Source organism: Juglans regia, chromosome 1 (assembly GCF_001411555.2).
Source record: "Juglans regia cultivar Chandler chromosome 1, Walnut 2.0, whole genome shotgun sequence".
In the NCBI taxonomy this organism is placed as follows: domain Eukaryota; kingdom Viridiplantae; phylum Streptophyta; class Magnoliopsida; order Fagales; family Juglandaceae; genus Juglans; species Juglans regia.
The window spans coordinates 10,941,869-10,966,036 of record NC_049901.1 but is presented as its reverse complement, the minus strand read 5'-3'; the positions used below and the strand labels follow the sequence as shown (position 1 = coordinate 10,966,036).

Here is a 24,168-nt window from a genome sequence, read left to right as displayed (position 1 = left end):
TGTTTAAAATAAGTAGCAATAATAAACTACATGCATGCTTAAAGGTAGATCCATTACCATTAATTTAGCAAGTAGAATATATTAGAGGTGGATATCGAGATTCGATATGTGTATATATATTTAATTTCTTACGAGCGTAAATGACATTAAAATATATATAATATATATATTAAATTAGAAGTTTTCTCCAATCCATTATAAAGTTAATAAATATCCATATTTGAGCACGTAATAAATACAATTTTTATTTTTATTTTTATTTTTATTTTTATTTTTATTTTTATTCTTTCATAGTTTAGAGAGTCACGAGAGACGTTTGATTGTGCAAGCTGGCCGGGCTAGCTAGCTAGCTCAACCCAATTTACATAACTTTTTAGTTGTCGTAACTTTGTGGATGAAAACAAGACAAAAAATAATAAATAGGTTAATCTACTCTCGATGCTGCATGCGCGTGTTTATATATATATATACTAGCGGTGGCTTTGCACGTTTGTCACATCTGTCTAATAAAAAAATAAATTATATTAAAAATTTAAATTAATTAGTTAATTTTTTCTTAAAAATGTTCAATAAAACTACATCATTTATTTTTTAAAAATAATTATGTCTACCTAGTATATATATACGTATGAACTTATGTGACTATATTATACTGCATGCACACCAACTCATCTAAAAATGTAAGGATCATTTTTTGCCAATACACTAAAAGAGTTCAAAACTTTTAGAAAATAAGAAAATATATTTATAACTATGAATTATGCAATCGTCGCGTAATTATTTTAAAAAAGTGAATAAAATATATGATCTACATTTAAAAAATTAATTTTTTAATAATAAATCTTACTTTTTTTCAAAACGATTATGTGACGTTTACCTACTTCACAATTGTATGTAAAATTTTTCTTGTAAGATATTACACGGCAAATGATAGGCGGAATAAAAAGTGTCCATAGAAAATATTATTTATTACTGTTTATAAACATTATTCATTACTGTTCATAAACACTATTTATTACTGTTTATAATACTATTCATACAATACGGACTTTTAAAATATAGGTACTATTAAAAATACTATCCGTTAAAAATACTATTTATTACTGTTTATAAATACTATTCATTACTATTTATAAACAATATTCATTTCAGGATACGTACTTTTAAGATATAGGAAATATATATCTATAAATATATATATATATATGAGTAATGCTATATATAAGTCCTAAATAGATAAATTTTATACAAATCTTTTATAAAATAATGGATCCCACTAATAAAGAATATTTATTTTATATTTATTTTATATTTTTTTAAGGTAAGATCCATCTTTTTACAAGAGTTTGTATAAAATTTATCTATTTAAAATTTATACAAATCATCTATATATATATCACGTACGTATAATATTGCACGTCGTACTACTCAATCGTCACCGTCACATGACATAATTATTATTTAAATTTGCTATAATTTAAGGACGGGCCGGGCTACATCAATTATAATGTTGGACTAATATTACTCTTTTTTTTTTTTTCATTTCATAATATAGTATTAGATGATTAGTTCATAAATAAAATATAAAACCACATCATGAGATAATAAAAGGATCCAATCATCTAATACCACATCATGAAATGATCAAATGATCAAATTATTTAATGCCACATTATGAAATGATGAGAATATGATGAAAAAAAAGCTGATGATGAATAAATTTATTGTTTAAGAAATAAATATAAGTTATAAAAGTAAATTAATAAAACGATCTATAACTTTGATATAATATATTAGATTGTATAATTTTTTTTTTATGAAAAATAAATTTGATGTACCGTGCACGGCAGTTAACGTTAAAACTCCTTTAAAATGAACTTCTCTTGTTATTTTCTAACACCTGTGAAAGCGGGTAGTTGTAATAAAAAACCATTATAAGTACAAGATGAAGCTTTTAAGTCAAAATGGTGTTTTCGAGTCAGATCGACAAAACACACCAAAGACCTATTTTATAATTTATTATTAATAAAATCAGAGTCGATTTTTTGTTTTCCCTTATCACTTAATTTCTAGCATGTAATATCTCAGATATTGTGCGTTAAGTACTGTAATTAAAGTTAGTTTTGCTTGGAACAAAAAAAGAAAAAAACAAAAAAGATTAAATTAGTAATTGTGTACGTACGTACTCGTTCTTTTCCTTTGTTTTCTTCGCATCAATTTGACAATTATGGTAGAAGAATATTATTAAATGTTACGTTGTGGGATTAATAGGATTAATTAGCATTTACCCAACAAAGTTGTATGATGTTTTCCAACCGATTCCACAGTAGTACCCCCTCCCAAAACATGAACAACTTCCTCTAATATTGTAAGCTTGCACTCTTTTATATATATATATATATATATATATATGAACAGTCACAAATTGACGTGTTTTCTTATAATACGTTTGATCTATTTTACGATAAAAATAATTTTACAATTTAACGTATCATATATAATTACGTCAATTTATAATTAAAGTATTCCTATGTATCTTTGAACTGCCCTAAAATTGTCATTGCTAGCTAGCTCATGTTAAATGTACACACATCTATAAGCCTAAAGAGTTCCATTATGGTATGTATGTATGTATGTATGTATGTATTATTATTATTATTATTATTATTATTATTAATTGTTGGGAAGCCAAATCTTTCTTTGCGTCCTCCGCCCAGAGCTCTGATCTTTGCTTTCTGTCTATATATAACAACAGCTAGCCATCATGTATAGGTTGTAAGCCCAAAAGAACATCTTAGAATTCTTTCTTAATTAATTATGGGGTTGCTCAAGGAGGAAACCGTCGTTTACAAGCCTGTGGAAGAGGTTGATGTTGGTCCTCACAGTGATCAAATCTATGTTCGAGCCAACGTCAAAGGTTGATTGATTAATATCTTCTTCTTCTTCTTCTTATCTGTTGTTATCACATATATATATATATATATATATATATATATATTTTCATCATGAAGTACTTGGATTCTCAGAATTCTTCGTGTTGGGTTCTCTATATACCAACGCCTTGAAATCGTATTAATTATGAGCTGGAGTAATATATGTGTTGTGGGTTGATGAATCTTGAAGAACAAAGACTCTGCAACCAAAGAGATCGAGGCCGTTTTCTGGCGATACTTGTAAAAAATCATCATCATGTGTTCTCTGTCAGATAATTTCTTTCTCTCTCTTTTATTCAAAAGTACAATCCTGATCAGAGGGCATGCAGTTGCAGATGATCAAACTTAAATTGCAGTTATATTAACTTTGACGGTTCATACTCATGGTGTTCCATTTTTGGAGCCTGAATTCCATACATACATGAAACTTCCTATCTCATAGGTTAAATGCCATGCACCGGTGCAAGGCTTTTATTAATTACTGTTATATACATGATTTGCACATAAATTTCCTAATGAAGTGCATGACTCTTTTACTACATATATAGCTCCTAGAATGGCCGGTCTTCTGGTCAAGATCTTCGCCTGGTTTCTGGAGTCAAGGATCTTTGGGACATTGTTGATGTACATATTGAAGAAAAACAATCTAATTCACAAGGTAAGTACGTACGATAAACTTGCTCTTTCATGGCTTTCTAGCTAGTTTCAGTTTCTGAGGTTTTTGGCATTTCGAGGGAAACCTTTCATCATCTTCCTCTGCATATCAAACCAACATATGAGTTTCGTACGTCGACCAAGCATTATGTTCTTGCAGATCAGAACGGACTACGTATCCCTTTGTAACTCTAGCCCCACAAAAATTTTCAAAACAATATTTTTTTTTTTTTGAGGTCTTTTGGGGTATTTTCATAAAGTAATTCACCCTATCCCGAAATCTTTTTTTTTTTTTTTCTACATGAAAAAATAATAATTTTTTAATAGTAGATTTCACTTTTTTTCAAAGCGATTACACGACAATTGTACACTCTCCGATTGCATATAGTATTACTTTATCATGAAAGTATTAGGCCTCGTTTGGATGTTGAGCTGAATTGAGATGAGTTAAATTTTTTATGAATAGTAGTGAGTTGAGATGGTAGAGTAAATTTTATAGAGCCTACCTAAAATGAGTTTAGATGTATTTGGATATTAAGATGAACTTATAAGACATTTATGAGAAGTTGAAAAATGTAGTGGGTTCCGCGTATAAAAAGATGTTGAGTTGAAAAATATTGTGAATCTCACAAGATATCATGTAAAGAAATTTTGAATTGATATAAATTTAATAATTTAAAAATTATATATTTAAAAATTCAATTCAATTTAAAATTAATTAGATTGATTTGAATTTATCTCTCTACAAGTTTCAAACGGGGCTTAGTTTGTATCGGTAAGGCTAGTGGCTCCTGCAAATTGGGCCTCCCCCATTTATTATTGACAACAGAAAAGAGTGTACGGGGATCGGGGACCAATTTTAAAGGAATTATTGCTGCCAAAACAAAATTAGGTGCATGTACAACGCTTTGAGAAAAAAAATTTTGAAAAAAATTTAAAGTAATGCATTACATTTGAAAAAACATTTCTCTATTAGCCTTGATCACGATAATATAGAGAATATAGAGAATTTTAATGATAAATATTTTTGAATCCTAACCATGATTTTTTAATTTTAATAGTCTATTAATCATTTTAAAGTTTAAATATTTGTGAGATTAGTATTTATCATATTTAACTTATAAAAAATGATATTTACAGTTTTAAAATATATGAGTTAAGCTCCCTCTCTTTAAAAAAATAAATAAATTTAGAATTCATATGAAAAAAAAAATTATTCTTTAATGGAAAATGCTAGATGTCCCGCTGGAGGCTCCCGTTGGGCTCTAGCATTTTTTTTATATGTGTTTTTTTTAATTTTTTATATAGATATTTTAAAAAAATAAAATAAAATAATATTATTATTAAAAAATATTTTTTTAATCACGAAGTAGAATAAAAAATAATATTTATTCTATTTCGTGATTAAGGAAGTATTTTTTAATATTTGTTTTTACTTTTTGATTAAGAAAGTATTTTTTAATAATATTTTAAATTTATTTTATTTTTTAAAAATATTTTAAAAGTGTAAAAAAATCTATATAAAAAAAATTAAAAAAATACACATAGGAAAGTACATGCTAAGCCCAGTGGGAGCCTCAGCAAGGTTGTAGCATGACCATTTTAAATATTTTTTTTTTAAAAAATGATATTATTAAAAAATACTTTCTTAATCATGAAGTAAAATAAAAAAATATAAAAAAATATTTTTTATAATTTTTTATTTTACTTCGTGATTAAAAATATATTTTTTTTTACTTTCTGATTAAGAAAATATTTTCTTAATGATGTTTTAAATTTATTTTATTTTTTAAAAATATTTTAAAATATTAAAAGATTTATATAAAAAATTAATTAAACAAAATACATGTAAAATAATACTACACTCCAAGCGGAAGCTCCCAACGAGAGCCTCCAGCAGGAGTTGTATCATCACCCTTTTTTAATAATAGAACTTACTTTTTTTTTAAATAATGAACAGGACTTGCACACCCTATAATATCATTCTTTAGCATTACTCCCAACCGATAGCTAGCAAAATATATATATATTGAGCATTTAATACTGCCAAACAATTCATTCGAACAAGTTCACTTCGTGTATACCTTTCTTTAATTCGCTCTCAACTCTGTATATATTTCAGTCAAGAACTCCAAGAAATCTAAATTTTATAAAAAAATATATATATATATAATTTTGTCATATTTTTTTTAGTGTTCTCCTCTCTGTACGTGCATGTATCAAGCCGGGTGAACAAATCTTCCATGGTAGCTAAAATGTTCCGTACTGAGAGTAGATATAGGGTTTTCATGAGTACTTAATGTACATTTGAACTTTGAACTTGTGGTTGAGATGATAAAACCTTCTATACATGAACGACTTTTTTTTTTTTTCTTTTCTTTTAAGGATAAATTTGGATATTGAGATAAAATAAAATAATTTTAGATGAATTGAATAAAATATTATTAAAATATTAATTTTTAATATTATTATTCATGTTTTGAAGTTTGAAAAAATTGAATTAATTATTATATTTTATATAAAAATTTAAAAAAATTATAATAATAAAATTAAATGGGTTGACACTTGAGAGACTTTTTATATTCAAACAGGATCTAAGTATCGATGCAACGTCTTGAGGAAGGAGATCAAAGCTGATGAAAATATTTTTAGAAAATAACTTATAAAAATAACTTCTCTTTATATAAATATCTTATTTTAAGACATAATTGTATAAAAAATTATTATGCGTGTATCATTACTCTCATGACGTGCCATTCGTTTAAAAAGTGTGTTTCAACTTTTGCAGTTCATAACAAATGCAGAGATAGAGGAGCCACCTCTCTTCGTTCCATCGCATCCTTTTGAAGGTAAAAAAAAAAAAAAAATGAAGCAATGAACCACAAATTTTTTAACTAATTAAAATAAATGAGTTTTTCTCGGGAAAGCAGGATCGATCTTTTTGCTAGCTAATCTCAGCTAGCTTATGACTGCAGATGATCATCTGAAAGATCAACAGGAAGTTAAGTACATAGATTCTGATTTGTCTCCTCCAGAACAAGTTCAACAGGCAATGGATTGTTTGCCTCATTATTCATCAGAAAATACAGTTAAATCAGATTCTTTCCATCGCTGGACGATATTGGACTATTCAAGAGCCTATAGATCTGGAGAAATAACTCCCCGGATGGTATGCTGCGCGCCAACTTTAACTAAATCAACATTACACATGAATTGAAATCCTGGAAAGAGTAGTGTTTTGAGATCGTATGCTGTCATGAATTTTTTCTTCTGCGCCTGTGCGTGCATGCATGTGTGCATGGCTGTAGCTAGCTAGCAACTGTATATGCATGCCCTTTCTATAAAATAAATATTTTGGCAGACCGCAGACCCAGAAGATTTGATCGAAGCATAAATTAAGGCCGTTCGTCATGTCATGTTACTGAATTCTAGTATATTACGTACACTCAAAAGCGATTGACTTTTCCGACGATTGTGCAGGTCGCAGAGCGGTTTATAAAAGCTGTACGTGAATCTTGTAGTCCTCCATTGCAGATGTCATTCTTTATCAACTATAATGTTGAAGACATCCTAAAGCAAGCAACCGAATCAACACTTCGTTATGAACGAGGTATTCGCCAAACTGAATCATGAATGCTCCAACACTTGATGAATTAATGCGCGCTCATTATAAGCATGACTCCCCAGCTACTGCCATAGTACTTGAACAGTACTGGAAATGCTAGCTGCTGCTTTTAGGAACTATTGCATATATATAGAACATGTTTGAAGTTTTATATCTCTGCATGCATGCAGCAAAACCATATCTATATATGCATCTTCACCAGAATAATAACATTAGGAAGTGCATGATCTATTCTTCATCTGATCATTTATCTCATTATCTATATACATATGGTCATGATCTCCAGGACAAGCAATATCCTTTCTAGACGGGATCCCGATTGCTATCAAGGATGAAATAGATTGTTCTCCATATCCTACTACAGGTAAACTACTGCTATAGGTATGTGTCAGTCAAGCCAAAAGTAAATTAATATTCTCCTAAAAGTAAATTAAAGTTGGTTTTTCCAGGAGGAACAAAGTGGCTACACAAAGTTCGATCTTGTACGGATGATGCATGTTGTGTTAAGCGCCTCAGATCGTGTGGTGCGATACTTGTTGGTAAAACTAATATGCATGAACTTGGGGCCGGAACAAGTGGGATAAATCCTCACTATGGGTACGTACGTAAGGACGTGTGTTTTCACCTTTTTGCAATTCAATGCCTCAATTTTTAATCTTGCAAAATTAATGCCTAAATTTTAAAAAAAATTGTGATTAGGTACCTCTGTCAGTCTATTGTTAGCAAAATTAATGGGAGGTCACGGGTCATGAATTTTTTTTATTAAATGACACATAGCAATAATATCCACGTGATCAACCAATCAAAGACAGATACGTGACATATTAGAGATTGACAGAAGTAATTAATTATAATTTTTAAAAATTTAAATTTCGATGTTACAAAAGGATGTTGAAGTGAGTTGAGTTGAGATGATAAAATATTATTAGAATATTATTTTTTAATATTATTATTATTTTGAGATTTGAAAAAATTAAATTGTTTATTATATTTTGTATTGAGATTTGAAAAAGTTGTAATGATGAGTTGAGATGAGTTGAGAGTATTTGAGAAACCAAACGAAGCCGCGAGGCAGCTTGATCATATTGCATGCAAAATCACGAAGACTCAGTACTGATTTTACAGTTAGCTTTTCAGTGACTGATTGTTTCGGTATAAAAGAGTCTTTGTACTACTTTGCTCCATATATAGATCAGTTATTTTTCAGTATCGAATTCCTTAATTAGCCTGTTCATTTCAGAATCATTGATGACTTCATGATGATTTATGACTGCTGCAGGGCCACTAGAAATCCATATGATATCAGCAAGATCTCCGGAGGTTCTTCCAGCGGATCTGCTGCTGTAGTGGCTTCAGGATTGTGCCCTGCTGCCCTTGGTGTTGATGGGGGAGGTACAGCTTGCTACTTCAAAATATTCCTTTACTGAGAAGCAAATTAAAGTACTCCTGCATGCATGTTTCCCCTTTCCCGCATTTGCTGTTCTGATCTGTGTGGATTCTATGTCAATGTTTATTTTCTAAGAATTAATATATAGCAGAACCATGATCCATATATATAGATGATTTTCCACACCCTTTTTACAGGAATAATTATGCTAAACAAAACATTGAACTCCACTGATCACATGGATAATGGCTTCGTAGTGGGTTCTTACACGAGGATTCCATTTTCTATTTTCGTGTATATGCGTCAATTAAACAGTGTTGGGATGCTATTATTCGTTGGTTTGCTTGGACCTTTAGGCTTTAAGATCAGTCCTCTTAAGTGGCTAAACACATACCAAGAAGGAAAAATATAGAAAAAATGGTGATTGGTGAGTAATAATGCAGAGAAGTAAATGATCTATTCTGGAGTCCATAATTAAATGGCTGATCCATTCTGGTTAATTTCGATGTTCAGTGTTGATATAATATTTCTCCTGGTTGGACTAGCATTGGCAATAAACTTCATGCTTGTTGTGACTCAATCATGGTCAACTTTAACTATTTTCTAACCCCAACCACTGACATAATCTAACTGATTTTCACCTCTGAACAGTTTAAATTTATTATAATGTAAATGAAGAGTTTATTTATTAGTAAATTACAGATGGAAAATTATTAGCTACTCAGTACGGATGACGTGGTGCTCATATCCTATCACAACATGTCATATAATTAAAATTACTTATGTCAGTACGTATCACAACATGGCATGAGATCCTATGAAAGGATAAGAGTATCACGTGTATGTAGTTCAGGAGTGCCTAGCTTGTCTGAAACCCACAACCTCACCCTACAACCTGCCTTTTAAGTTGGAGGAGGTGCTTTGTGAACTACAACTCATTGGACATTAAAATTCTGTATGACACAGTTCTGCATATCATGTGTATAATATTAAATAACTGAATTCTTCATCTGTGTCTTTGTCCAGGATCTGTGCGAATGCCTGCAGCTCTCTGTGGTGTTGTTGGCTTGAAACCAACTTTTGGGCGCATACCTCATTCTGGGTGAATATAAACTTTTACATGAATTATCTTCTCTATCTCTGATCTCTGATCTCTCTCTCATGTAATTTGGAAGTTCTATGAGTTTTTTTTCAGTGTTTTTCCTCTAAACTGGACAGTGGGGATGGTTGGAATCCTAGCAGGCACCATTGAGGACGCATTTATTGTGTCAGTATATATTTCTTATTTATTTGTTCATTTGGCTGTGGCTTTTCATGTTTCCTCTGTTGGTTCCTTAATTATATGGGTTTGATGGTAGAAAAGTGCTGCACAAAGATTTTACAAAAACAAAATTATAAAATGATATTGTTTATAAGTCATGTGATATGTTAGACATGTTTTACGATAAAATGTTTTACAATCTAACGTATCATATCAAGTTGTGTCGGTTTGAAAATTTGTTTTTGTAAGATTTCCGTGTAGACCAAGCATTTCTTTAACTTTTAATATTTACAGTTATGCAGCTATGAGTGGACGACTTCCATCGGATCAACCCACAAGTTCTGTACAGGTAAGAACATGTTGCAATCGTTTGACAATGTAGATTCTTTTTATATTTTATGCATTTATCCAAACCTATTGCATATAATGCTTTCTTTCGAATTGATGTAGAAACATGCATACACTCATTCGGAATAGACTCAAATGGGGACTTCTAAACTAAAAGATAATCTAATTGAGCTTACATTTCTCAAATGTTCGGGACAATGCCATGGCCTTCTTCTTTGCTTATTTTTTTACTAATAAAAGCTGTGATTGTGAGGCAATTCAATTATCGTACACTTCAAGTTTTAGATTGCATCTTTATCAAATTGGCTTTGCTATCTATGTTTCTATCTAGAATTCTCTTTCTACGTTATTCCTCCCTTCATTAAATTAACGATGGTTTCCCAAATGAATCTGAATTCTGACCTTTTTCTTTTTGGAAAACCTTCCAGCCAAAAGTGTATTTTCCATTGCTCAACTCAACTGAACCTATCTCTGATGTCAAATTGGCGAAGTATGAGGAGGTTAGTACCCTGTTTCTCAAGCTTATAATATAAAAATCAATAATAGATAATATTAAAGTTGATGATTCATTAATTTATATTGAATTGTTGTTTTCTCATATTCTTAATCTTAAACTCAAACCACTAATTGGGACAATTAGTGGTTTAATGATTGCAGTGACGATATAAGAATATGCTGTTCTCAATCACTTGACAAGCTTAAGAAGCACTATGGTTGGAAGGTATTAGCAATCAAATGCTCCCTATCTTATAATTATCTATTGAGTTGCTGCTACTGAATAATGCCCTGTCTGCACCTCCCTATCCAATGTCAACTTCCCTCTTACAAAGATTCATATTGTAGAATAGGTTTTTTGCAAGAAAGTTAAATTCTATACTTGTCATGGCGACTATAGTCAATACAATAGTCATTCATTCACTCTGTTCTCTTGTCTGTAAGGTTGTAGACGTGACTATCCCGGAGATAGAATCGATGCGCCTTGCACATTATTCTACAATTGCATCTGAGTGCAGCACTTCCCTTAGTTCTCATCTAGAAAAGCTGTATGTTGTCTTCAGCACTGCATTTTCTTCATAGTTATCTTTTAAAGAGTGAGAAATATAAAAAGAAAAAGGCTGACATTAGAAACACATTAAAGGGATCCTGCAGAATCAGGATGGGATATAAGGGTAGGACTTGGCGTATATGGTGCTTTCAGCAGCAAGGAGTACATAAAGGCACAGCAAATTAGGTAAGTGTTTTTTACCTAATTTTTTTTATTAATTTAAATGACATGAAAAGGTACCATAAGTAGAAAAACATGGTAGTCATAAAGAATTGATCAGCTATACAAATATCTGAAGCTGCAATTTGCCAATAACAACGAATCATAGAAGTGTGGAGATAAAAATTACTGAGCCTTCCTGGCAATTATTTGCTTTTTTGGACTGCTTAAGTTTTCTAGTTCACATATCATCATCTCTGCTTACAAATTATATCTGACAATGAAGCTATCTGGTTAATTGCATCAGTGATGATATGTTCTATATCTTTGTCTCATATCTACTTTGTAAATAAACTAATGTCAAGTTGCAACATTCTTCAATTTTTTGTGGAAATGGCACAAGGGCTCGAAATTAGTTGCCAAAGCTTTCCAAGTGCACAGAAAAAGGCGTTTGGATAGTGAGATGAGATGAGATGGTTTTAGATAAGTTCAATAAAATATTGTTAGAATATTATTTTTTAATATTATTATTGTTTTGATATTTGAAAAAGTTGAATTATTTATTAAATTTTGTGTGAAAATTTAGAAAAGTTGTAATGATGAGATGGTTTCTATATCCATACAAGCCCTTAAAGTTCACGGTAGGCATGGGGTGGATCAGGATTCCAATTCATATTATTTGCCAAGATTCTGTTGCAAATTGGCATGGTTTTAGGGCCTATAACTTATGACTGGACTTATATTCTGGTTTACAAATTAAGAAGCTTTATGGTATGGGAAACATAGGAAAAACCAGGTTCAAACCCATAAGCGTTATAATGATAGTGCTAATTTCCTAATATACTTGTCAGGCCCCCAGTAAAAAGGCTCTATTAAAGTGTCAAATTTCGAATCAGACAGCCTCAGGCTGGATTGTTGGATTTTGAAGTTGCAACCAAATTTAAAAGTTTTTGAGTTTTGAGTGCTCAGGAGAAACAAAATATCGAACTTTAAGAAGTAACTAAAGTTCAAAAAGCTTCCAGGAGAGTCCATGTATGTTTGAGATCATATGGAAAATTTATCTGCCATTGCATGATCATCATTTGACGCTCATATTTACAGCATTTATATTCTTCTGTAAAAGCTTTAAGAAAAATTCTACACATGCCGATTATATTATATGTAATACGAGGAAAGATGAAAATCTTTTTGGTTCATATGCTAATATTCTCGCATGTTAGGTAGTGCTTCTTGTTTTTCCTTTTTATTCTACTAGATAATTTTTTCAATGCACATGCACTTGCACTTATTCCATTCCAGATATTTGAGAAATGTACTAAAACAGCATCTAAGCTGGGTGCTTTGAAACATTTTAGCTCATTATCCTTACTTTGTAGGTATGCATCCACATGATTAGAACTACAGCATTTGAACATTTTGTTCTAATTTCATTCTTATCTGGACACTAGCTTGTTTGACTATCCACAGGAACCGCCAGATGCAGTTTCACATGAAGATATTTGCTCAGGCAGATGTCATTGTTTCACCAACAACAGGGTATTCTTGGCTGCTTTAGTCAGATCTAGTTCGTTTCTCCAAGTTACCTGTTATCTGAAAGTTTGAACTTTGAAGCAACTCCCACTTGATTGCTTTTGTACATTCTAAGCCATGGCCTTCAATTAATGCAAATATTAAGCCAATCATAAGATGCATGACAGAGATTATATTGACAAGAAAAAAGAATTAAAAAGAAGACACCTTTTAGTTTAGTTTTCACCTCACTGTTCCTCCAATAATATCTAATGTTTACTTTCTCTGATTAATGTGACAGTGTAACTGCATACCCAATAAAGGATGATGCAGTAGAGACTGGTGAACTCGACTACATAAATGGAGGTATTCAATGCCTACTAAATTAGTTTCTCAAATTTTCCATTCTACCAAGGTTTTGCATTTGAAGAGAAGCATTTTCAGCATCCATGCACATTTAACTAAATTATGGAAGACAAAAAAGAAGAAACGGAATTGATTAAGTTTGCCACCATTGCAGCTGCACTAGTTCGGTATTCAATAGCAGGAAATTTTCTAGGACTGCCTGCTGTGACCATTCCGGTCTGATCTTATCATCCTTTTTGTCTTTCTGCTATCTTTTCCGGTATGCTATTCTTAGTAGCAAGCTTGATCAATTCTTCATCAACAGGTGGGATATGACAAACTTGGTTTGCCGATTGGCCTGCAGTTTATTGGGAGGCCATGGTCTGAACCAACATTAATTCACATAGCGTCTGCCATGCAGGTAGATTACCAAATATTTACAGTGAAGAAGTTGGTAGTTTCTTTCTGTTTCTCGCTTTTCTTCTATCCTTTGTTATTTATGTTCAGATCAAGGATATTGAATAACTCAGTTTTCAAAAAATATTCACATGCTGCTAACCTTTTTAGATTCTGCTTATGTATACCATCTGTGAAAGGCATTATATGAATGAGAAAATATATTTGCAACCGTGAATTGTGTAATTATCGTATAATCGCTTTAAAAAAATTAAATAAGACATGAGACCCATATGAAAAAAATTAATTTTTTATTAGCAAACCCCACTATTTTCAAAGCGATTACGCGGCATTTACGCACAGTTGTATGTAGAATTATTAAATTTTTATGAAAGGGAAGACTACAGTAATTTTTCAGTGTCCTAACATGTAGAGCTAATTTCATGGCAGGCCCTCTGCATGTCAGAATACAGAAAGCCAGAGGTCTTCCATGATCTTCTCAATAGGGATTAAGTGCGCAGGGAATGTCCACAACATGATTACAGATGGTCACACATATGAGCAACTCTACACTGGATAATGATGTCCACTGAACTTCTCTTTCCTTCCATTTTATTATTTTTTTTTTTTTGTGAGCACTTGTTGAACTTCTCGATTATGCTGTTATGTTTTTAACTATGAATCACCATAGTACGTGGCATTACCCAAAAGGTCTGTATTACTTTTACAATTAACAATAATACGCAACATCATTCGAAAAGTAAGCATTATTCGGTTGAAGAGCTTGCAATCGTATGACCGCTGAATATCTATGTCGTTGTGATCAAATCTTAAACTATCAGACTGTCAAACTCATGTGTTAGGGTCTTGTTATGCCTTCTGCATCTGAAACAGAGGACATATTCATGAGAAAATGATGTTTTGAATGGTAGCGACGCCATTTTTTCTTTTTAAACCGAACCCTGAAAAATCCAAGTAACCATAGGATGAAAAGAAACCTGCTCAAACTACAAATATTACTGCTATCTGAAGGTGGCATGACAGATTTTTCAAGGACCAAAAACCAGATCGGTCGGTTAAATTCTTTGGAATCGCTTTCAGTTAATGATTCTAACCTACTTTGTATGGGGTGTTTGATAACATATTTTGGTGAAAACGTGCTCTCTTAGTGATAATGGGTTGTTGTTTTGATTATGGTGGGTTCTTCTCATGAACAATAAAATGCTGATGCAGTACTTCATGCGTCTTTCTGTGTCTCATTTGAGACCCTCAAGTTCAAGCAAAAGCTTCCGAAAATCTTTTACCATAAAAAAATCACATTCATGAAAGTCGTGGAATCATAGACCAACCCATTTTTTCCATTATGCAGGTGTTACAGATTTTGCTTGGAAAACTCGTTGAAGAGGAAACTTTTACTAGTTTTCCTTGATCATACCCAAAAAGAATAAACAGAATGGCAACTTTCATATAAAAAAAAAAAAAAAGCAAAATTAGAAATATGCAAAGGTCCTACCGGGAGTCGAACCCAGGTCGCTGGATTCAAAGTCCAGAGTGCTAACCACTACACCATAGAACCTTTGATGTCAGATTAACTGTTGTTTATTTATTTAAATAAAGAGATTTAATGAATAGAAGAAATAACTTGAGTCAACTATTATTTGTTGCACTCTTTTCATATTATTTTAAGAATTAAAGATTGAAAACAGTTAATTAATCCTCAGACAGCTTTTAAGAGGAAGACGTGCAATTGGTATGAACAAAAAGATAATCCACAAACTCCAACCGATCTAACGTATTAAACAGCATTACCCAACTAGAAATATACGGCTCAACTACTGCTTAATTAGGTGCTTCTCTTGGTCTTGAAATCACACTGGACTAAATTGGGAAGCCATGGAATATTAAAGTAAATACCAACAGCGTTATAATTTGACCAAAATTTAACTAGATTGCATAAAAAGGGTTGCGGTGGACTCAACAAAGTTACAGTATTTTTAGCTTTCTTCAATTTTACTGGCCAAATCTATTAAGTTACAGTAAGAAATTCATCTCTAGCGTGCTTTCGTTTCACGCTTTCCACTTGAAGCACGAATTCGCCAAACTTCCAATTTCTCAAAGATGATTTAGTATGCTTGGATTTGAAGTTGTTCTTTTTCGATGTTGCTACTGTGTCAAATATTTACCAAGTTGTTGTATCTATGACTAAAAATTAATACAACAATAAAACATTAATACAACCATAAATATTAATACATAAAATAACAAATAAATATTTAAATTATAATTAGAATTAAAATAAATGAAAATATCAAAATCAATATTTTAATAGAATAATAATAAATTTGTTGAGTCTGTTATTTGGTGTTGTTGAAAAATAACTAACTAAATTTATAAAAGTAAATTCTCTAACCAAACTTTGTTGATTCCACTACTAATGCTCTTATAACAGTCACTGGGGTAGTTATTGAATTGGTTCTTAAGGTTGCAGAGGCTTACATTTCCTAACATACGAACCAAACACCAATGCATATTAAGTTCCAATTATTATTTTCCTTTGTTTTTCTGGGTTTGCAAATGGTAAGAATTGAAACCCCTAACCCATGTAGCTCAGTCAGCCTCCAGAATTGATCGTGTGGGACACTAGCCATTCTTCACATCAATGATATTTGAGACACTGAAAAATCAAAACCAAGAGCGATAAAAACAATCGTATTTATGTATAGCTATATCTTCATTGAGAAATTTCTGTTTCCCAAGAATCACCTTCTATGAAAATAAAATCTTGTTTTGTCACAAGCATATGCTAGTGTTTGGTAGTAAAGAACAAATAAAGCAGCTTTACAATGAAAAACTCAAACCTATTATTTTTCTTTTGATTTCTTTCGCTTATCATTCTCCCTGATTTTCATTTCGATTCACACTCTAGGGAAAAACTTTCCAAACCCATTTCGGGTCTCTTCAGAGGCAATAATTGGGTCTACTGAGAATTCCCTTTCATTGCCACTTTTTAAAGACTTGAATCATCAGTGGCTATTTTTATCGATTCAGAATCTTTTTTTGGCAACTTTAGATCGCCAAATTGCAATTTCAATGGTTCTCTGCCATTTTTGAGACCATTAGTTCCCTCACCTGTGAGTTCTAGTGGCTTCTCGGAGTCAGTCAGGAAGTCTTCCAGTGTTGCAAGAGACCTCAGCTGCTGGCCTAGCGATGCAATCGTTTTTTGGCACTCTGCAAATTTACTAGCAGCCACAGCAAGTTCCTTCTCCTGTCACAAGCCTCAAGACATCAAAACCAATGTATTGAGGAAAGTAATTGGTGTATACAAAATTATTCATTTGTTACCCCCAGCAACCAATTGCAAATCAATCAAAGACAGACATGGATTTGGCAAGGATCCCACATCTCTCATGGTCCCAATTCAATTTAGCAGTTTAAGGGTCTATCTAGATATAACTCCTGAAAAATTGTTTAATTATCGTTCAAAAGTACCGTTCAATCAAGAGATAATCGAGGCTGCAGCTTGAACTTTCTTTCCTTTGATAACATTTGGAACAGGTCATGGCCAGCCAAATGAATCAGAAGTCAATCCAATCACAAACTAATAATGTCATTCATAGGCATGGTCCTGTTTCCCAAGGCATTAAAATATATGAAAACTGAAAACTTGAAATTACTTATTTTCAGAGATGTCGTTTTATTATTACTTCGTGCTAAATAAGAAAATGTATTATTTTTGTCCTGGAAAACTGACCTGCTTCATCTTCAATTCACCATCATTGCTTTTCACTAACCGCAGCTCTGCATCACGGTAGATCTCAGCTTCTCTTTTGATTCTTAAAAGTTCATCCTCCAATTTCTGACACTTGGCCACATTTTCAGCAGACAAAGCACGCTCCTTCTCAACCTCTTCTTCTAATGAACTAACTTTCAAAAGCAAGGATTTGACCTCAGATTCAACAATTCTGAGTTGTGACTCTGCTGTTTCCCGCTTTGTTTGGGTGGCCTTTACTTCTTGATCTGTAGCCTGCTTTAATTTGTCCGCGAGAGCTAACTGAGTCTGCAGTTCTACCAATTTCAGCTCTGCTTCTCTTAGCTGACCCCGTGATGTCTCAAACTGCTTTTGACAATCAGTTAAAGCCATCTTAAATTCCTCTTTTTCTGCCACTAACTTCTTCAACTTTTCCTCCAATTCGGCAGTCCTGTCAATCATGGCTTCGAGTTCAGCTTTTATATGGCTTTCACCAGCATTGACTTGATCCACAGCAGGCCCTGTCTCAAGGCAATAGCTACCACTTTCTGTATCTGGCATTGCCACAAGCCTTTCCATTTCAAGGAAATCATCCATGAGATTTATTTCTATTGAAGGAACCATAAGGTTTCTTCTGAGAACCTTCTCATTCTTAAAATGATCAAATTCCGAGACTAGAGTTAATGCCCATGAGTCAGAACGGTTTGGTTCACATTCATTAGGATCCAAGCCACTAATTTTGCACATATCAGTTTCAACTGCCAGTAGCCTTTCCCCACAGTCTGACTGGCTATCTGCAAAAGATTCTACACAATTAGAGGCAGAAAACGACTTGTGATCATTACCAAGGGAAGCTTTACGAGCCATGGCTTTTAGCCTGCGGCACTCAGCTTCAAGCTTAGCCACCTTCTTAATGCTTTCTAAATGTTGTTTGCTGGCTGTTTCAGCAGCTTGCGTGCTCAAGTCTCTCTCCATAATCCTGATTTCTATCTCCTCCAGCCGAGATAGGAGCTCAAGTTGGAGGGCTGAGTTCTCTTTTTCTGCAGCCTCAAGCTTTGGGCGAAGATCAGAACCAACTGAGCCAGTAGTTTCAGCTTTAGCAGCCTGAAGTTGGACCTGAAGTTCAACAAGCTGTCTCTCAAGCTCAGACTTTGCAGATTCCCATTCATGAGTTTTCTTTGCAATGACTTCGTTGATCTTCTGCTCTTTCTCTTCTCTCGCTTGCCTAAGCTGCCTCACACATTCCTTCAGTGCTCCATCAAGATGACAGGCACGATCTTCAAGAGCTGAGTTTTTCTTCTTGGCAGCCTCAAGCTGTTGCTTTAAAGAGAGTACCTCATTTTCAGCCTTCTCCCAGCCTAGCATTGCATAAATGTAATTGAAGAAACTAGTATGTAAAGCACTGGCAAACTAATGTAGCAAGAGAAAATAAATTCAAAATGAAAGCTAAATATGCTAGGTCCCTGAATTTGGCCAAAGTTTCAATCTCATCCCCAAAAAAATTTAACAAGTTTTTTTACTCCCTGAACAATTTAAAAGGTAACAATAACGCCTGTGAGTCAATTGACAATTGAAGTACACGTGGCTGACATAGGGTCAACATGGCAAAATTATAATCTGAAATGAGTGAATGACTGACGAACAGAATAACATTATTGCCCAAAAAAGTATGAACCCTAAAAAAGGATCCCCATAATCTTGGACTTAGAAGAACTATTTAAAATTGGTAAATATCGCCTCCAACTTTAAAAAATTGACTCCCAAAATTTTGTAGCAAAAACTTTATGTTATAACGCATTAATAATTCATTAAAAAACTTAGACATATGATTTAATAAGAAAGACGAGACAAAACATGCTGCTTTGAAATAAACATCATTACACGATGCCATAAAGATCTCTAATTGCTTAGACATTACTCTCACACTTCCCTCAAATATTTTCTAACACAATCTTTCTCTAAAATCCTTTTTTTGGGCATTCAGAATGGTCTGACCCAAATTATCTATTTTTCACACAAGTTCGATCTTTTGTGACCATATGAAATACTTTAGCCTAATTCCCATTATAGGTTTTCTATCATTTTTTTGGCTAACAATGCCTAAAAAAAGTAGCATGAAAATTACAGTTCAAGATGGAATACCTGAGACAGCTTCTTCTGCAACTTTGGCATGCTGCTTTACCAATTCTTCTTTGGCACTAATGTTTAGAAGAGCAGCAGATAATTTCTCCGTTAAGGTCTTCACACTATTGTTAACTTCTTCATCATTGTTTGCAGATTTAGATGTGACTTCCGGTGATTGGGTACTTTGAGATGGATATGCCTTTCATGAGAATATAATTTCAAAAGAAGATAAGATTTTCTCTTTCCACATCATTCAGAGGACAAAACCAATCTAAAACACGCAAAAGGAACAGAACAATACAACAGTTTAAGATCACAAAGGTCATCATCCTTCAAAGGAAAATTAACTGATGCACACAACTCCACATATTTCATATAAAGAAAATCTGAACAACTCATACTGTGAGGAAAATTAAGAGTCAATGCCACAGATTAATCCAACAGGACACTGAATATTATGAGAACTAATTACCTAGAACCAATTAACCAGAGAGCAAACTCAAGTACTAAACAGCCATCTTTTAACTTGCCTCATATACCCATACAGATGAAAACCCTGGACAAACTCAAGACATTAACTTGCTTTTATAATCACCAGATTTGCTTCTGTTGTCACTTTGGTCTAGACAGTTTTACCCATCACAAAACATATACCGCAGAGAAGCATCCAATATAAGTGTTGAGGAATAATCTCACATTGCTTGTGGACAAGGTCTTGGGCATGTTTATAAGGAATGAGCAATCCTCTATTGTAGAACCGATTTTATGAGATAAGTTAAGCCCATAAATTTCTTCATGGTATCAGAGTCTGCCACAGGACGAATGGAGGCCGCCCACACTACTTACCCCGTGACAAGGACCAGGAAAAATACTGGCCTGCACGTGAGGGAGAGTGTTGAGGAATAATCTCGCATTACCTGTGGACAAGTTCTTGAGCATGTTTATAAGGAATGAGCAATCCTCTCTTGTAGAACCGGTTTTATGAGATGAGTTAAGCTTATGAATTTCTTCAATAAGTGAGATAAAAATCATGCACTTCTTCCATTCACCGAAGATGATCTATATTGCTGACTATGGTATACTGAATCGAGTAATAAGGCATTCAAAAAATGGAATTTAACTCCATCCAATTGCAAAGGAGACCAGAAACTACATAGCAGGCACATGATTAGGAATAGCAGGATAAACTTACAGAATTCCAGTAGAAAACTTGATCAACTTATCTTTTAAGGTTTTCATCATACCTCAGTATTACAGCAAATCTGACTCCTATTCTTGGCCACACATTATTCTTTTATGACTATCTTTTGCCAAATTTAACAAAATTCATGTAGCAGTGTATCTTGAATACAAAACCATCATTCACCAGTCAAAATAAAAAAATCAACATCCAATGAAATCGGGCAGTTACGGCTTAAAGAGCCCAAAAAAGTGTTTTTAACTGATTTTTTACCATGACTTAAGGTGGTATTCAAGGAGATGAGCAAGTAATACAAAGACATCAAATGATAGGATAATCACAGTCATAGATAGACATACAATTTTGGACAGCACTATGCACAACAGAGATATTCCAATAACACTTGCACCCCCCACACGCACACATGAAAGTGTTCCAGGCAAGCCCCATATTTTCTAAATTTCCAAGAAACACACACAACTGTTAGTTCTGGAAGTACTTTTGCTTCAAGCCTTAGTTCTGGAAATACTCTCAAGTCAAGATTAGGCTGCAGTTTCTGATGAATTCAGAAGGTTTCTTCATATTCTGACTCGCTTTAGCTAGCCTCAGACAGAACAAAATTCCCATCAATGCAAGTACCCCACCACGCTGGGAAAAAACTATGGACACATATCTTGGTGGGATCAAACGCCACCGGCCGCTGAAGATGATTTGACCCAATGAAAAAAAATGTGGTACACAAGTTACACCAACTTTTCAGAGTTATTATGAATATCCAAGGGAACGCTAAAATTAAAATACAGTACAAAAGGAATATCAGTGCCATTAAAAAACCTTCTGCACAGCAACTTCAATGACCTACTATAATATGACAGTGAAGAAAAGAAGAAAGAAGTGAGTCCTAGGGGTTGACTCAAGTGATAAATGCATTGGTATTGGTGGTATGCTCCCTCCAGGCCTAAGGTTCAAACCCTTGGATCCAAACAATTTCTAGGGGTCATCGGATGGGAGAATTTCCATCTGAGTTACCCGAGGTGCACTCACGGGAACTCATTGCCGATGGCTTATGCATCCTGGGATTAGTCGGGACTTTGATCCGGACACCTAGTGACAATCAAAAAAAGAAACGAAGAAAGAGTGGGTTCTGATTTGCTGATTTATGGTGGGCATGAATATTCGGACATTTGTATAACAGGAAACCATGAATATATTTGTGCAGAAAATAAGTCATTACCAAACGAGAGAGAGAGAGAATTGGAAAAGAAAAGATCATTATCTATGTAACGGGAGGACTACAAAATCCGGTCTATTATGGCATAAGATCACCCCATTTTTCCATTCAACTCAGCAATCGAATTCACCAAAATGGATGGCACGGATTCATCTACACCACAATGCTACTATCACCTACCTGCTCGTCAGAGAACCTTTCAGAATGAGAAGATAACGATCCTGAGCTTTCGGTCTCTCCGGGACTCTTCTCTGAAGACTTCCTTCGCCATAGCCAGCTCCGCCGGTCCATTTTGAATCCCAACAAAGCAGCACCTCAGCGGCCTGTTACAGAGACTTCATCTGCAATTTCATAAAGCCACCAACCATAAGTGCTACATCGAGAAATATCATTGCAAAAAAACAATACCAGGGAGAACTAAATCTGAACCTCTGTGCTTGAAATCTTAACGAAGATCGAAAGATTCAAATCTGAGAACGTTTATACCATCCATAACTATAAACCCAGTAGTGTCTAGCAAGTGAGTTTGGTTTGTTTGGGAAATTCACGACTTCCAAACATCGTAAACAAACCAAAAGAAGCAAAAAGATGAAACCATATACTGTTCAAACAAAGAAGGATGGATATTGCGGTAATTATTAGCTTTGCTTACAATTCACTTTCCCAACAAATCCAACCTCCATAAAATTAATTAATTAACCTGGGCTCTTCTAAACCAAACCGGAAAGGAGTGGGTATTTTGAAATGCAACATCAAAATATAAATGGAATACAGGTTGCTTTTAAAATTTTCTTTGAAGATTATTTCTAATGGTAATTACTTGAAACACCATATCAGAACAAACCTCAATCCGCACCTACCAAATGCTCTAAATTTACGCCATACGATATGTGTGCGTGAGTGCCTTGTGTGCGAGCGGGAGAGAAAGTGAGGGAGGACCACACAGTACTGTGAAATAGACAATACCCATTTCAATACATCCGAAAGAAAACTGGGAAACAGCAAGACCCACCTAAAATATCACGCAGAAGTAAGAGACAGAGAATACCCATATCAAATTTGCTTATAATTTCGAAAAAATTAATTATAAACGATTCTTCATATTAACACATTAATACGCGTATCCAAAATATTAAACAAAAAGCGATGCCCCGCGATTAAAGGGAGTGCAACTGAAATATTAAAGAACATTTTAAGCAGAGTTCAGCTGGGTTTTTTACGAATAATATTAGATTGTGATGGTAAAATGAGTTTTATAAAACCTATTTAAGATAAATTTAGATATATTAAAATATTAAAATAAATATTAATATATTTATAAAAAATTAAAAAAAATTATAAGTCTCGAGTATAAATAAGTGTTGAGTTGAAATATATTGTGAATCTCACATGTAAAAAAATTTTAAATTGAGATAAATTTAAAGTGCGTTTAGATGTTGAACTGAGTTGAGTTGAGATGATAAAATATTGTTAGAATATTATTGTTTATTATTATTATTATTTTGAGATTTGAAAAAGTTGAATTTTTTATTATATTTTGTGTTGAAATTTGAAAAAGTTATAATGATGAGTTGAGATGAATTTGATCTCGTTTGTTTTGAGAAAACATCTCATCTTATCTAATCATTATAATTTTCTTAACTTTTAATACAAAATAAAATAAATAATTCAATTTTTTTAAATCTTAAAATAAAAATAATATTAAAAATATATTCTAACAATATTTTATTTAATTTTTTAACTTTAATCTCATCTCATTTTCGAAAACAAACGAGCTTAGTTTTCAAATTTGAGAATTAGATATTTGGATATTAAATTCAGTTTAAAATTAAACTGATCTCAATTTAGTTCAAATTCTAAAAGTAGTTTAAGATTATATTTAGATAGTGAGATGATCTCAAATATTTTATGAATAGTAATAAAAAATAATATAATATTAAATAATAATAAATTAATTAATTAATAATTAAATATTATAAAAATACTCTACCTCCCAAACTAACTAGCCAAGAGTTGGATCACACAAAACGCCAAACAATGTGGAGAGATCTGTGGAATGTCAGGCGCAACGTGTTGGGATTGAAGAAGGAAACGTGGAGAATAATAGTACTCCGTATTTGTTGTTTTAGCCTGCTTCTGTGTAGAAAATAATTCAAAAAAATACAAGTGTAGGGCCATTGCGAACGTGTAGTTAGGAATGCGTGCCTTAAAAAAGTCCACCCC

General features: G+C 33.0%; 1 protein-coding gene, 1 non-coding gene and 1 pseudogene across 3 annotated transcripts; 1 reads left to right on the top strand and 2 right to left on the bottom strand.

Annotated features, from left to right (window-relative positions):
- The first annotated feature begins 2,794 nt into the window (after positions 1–2,794).
- Positions 2,795–14,422, top strand: LOC109018077 (fatty acid amide hydrolase-like). Of its 2 annotated transcripts, none has more exons than XM_035682630.1 (20): positions 2,795–2,917; positions 3,482–3,591; positions 6,376–6,436; positions 6,566–6,756; positions 7,068–7,197; positions 7,499–7,576; positions 7,662–7,809; positions 8,492–8,604; positions 9,626–9,701; positions 9,795–9,866; positions 10,155–10,209; positions 10,637–10,708; positions 10,849–10,929; positions 11,148–11,251; positions 11,347–11,439; positions 12,880–12,948; positions 13,223–13,287; positions 13,442–13,503; positions 13,592–13,687; positions 14,113–14,422. In XM_035682630.1, exons 1-20 carry the CDS (start codon positions 2,818–2,820, stop codon positions 14,173–14,175), a joined length of 1,839 nt encoding a protein of 612 aa, XP_035538523.1. In that variant the 5' UTR covers positions 2,795–2,817; the 3' UTR covers positions 14,176–14,422. The 2 variants fall into 2 exon arrangements, with proteins under 2 accessions (XP_035538523.1, XP_035538502.1); XM_035682609.1 differs by having other exon boundaries at positions 6,563–6,756.
- A 744-nt stretch (positions 14,423–15,166) lies between these two features.
- Positions 15,167–15,238, bottom strand: TRNAQ-UUG. The gene has a single exon. It is a non-coding gene; the product is annotated as a tRNA-Gln (tRNA).
- A 1,120-nt stretch (positions 15,239–16,358) lies between these two features.
- On the bottom strand, positions 16,359–22,770 carry LOC109018078 (annotated as a pseudogene).
- Between the last annotated feature and the right edge of the window lie 1,398 nt (positions 22,771–24,168).

What these genes read in the sequence shown, in the direction of transcription:
- LOC109018077 (XM_035682609.1), top strand. Translation starts at nt 2,818, where the DNA reads ATGGGGTTGCTCAAGGAGGAAACCGTCGTTTACAAGCCTGTGGAAGAG. An exon ending in ACTCGACTACATAAATGGAG is followed by an intron (nt 13,288 to 13,441) that starts GTATTCAATGCC and finishes CCACCATTGCAG; the next exon opens with CTGCACTAGTTCGGTATTCA. An exon ending in ACATAGCGTCTGCCATGCAG is followed by an intron (nt 13,688 to 14,112) that starts GTAGATTACCAA and finishes ATTTCATGGCAG; the next exon opens with GCCCTCTGCATGTCAGAATA.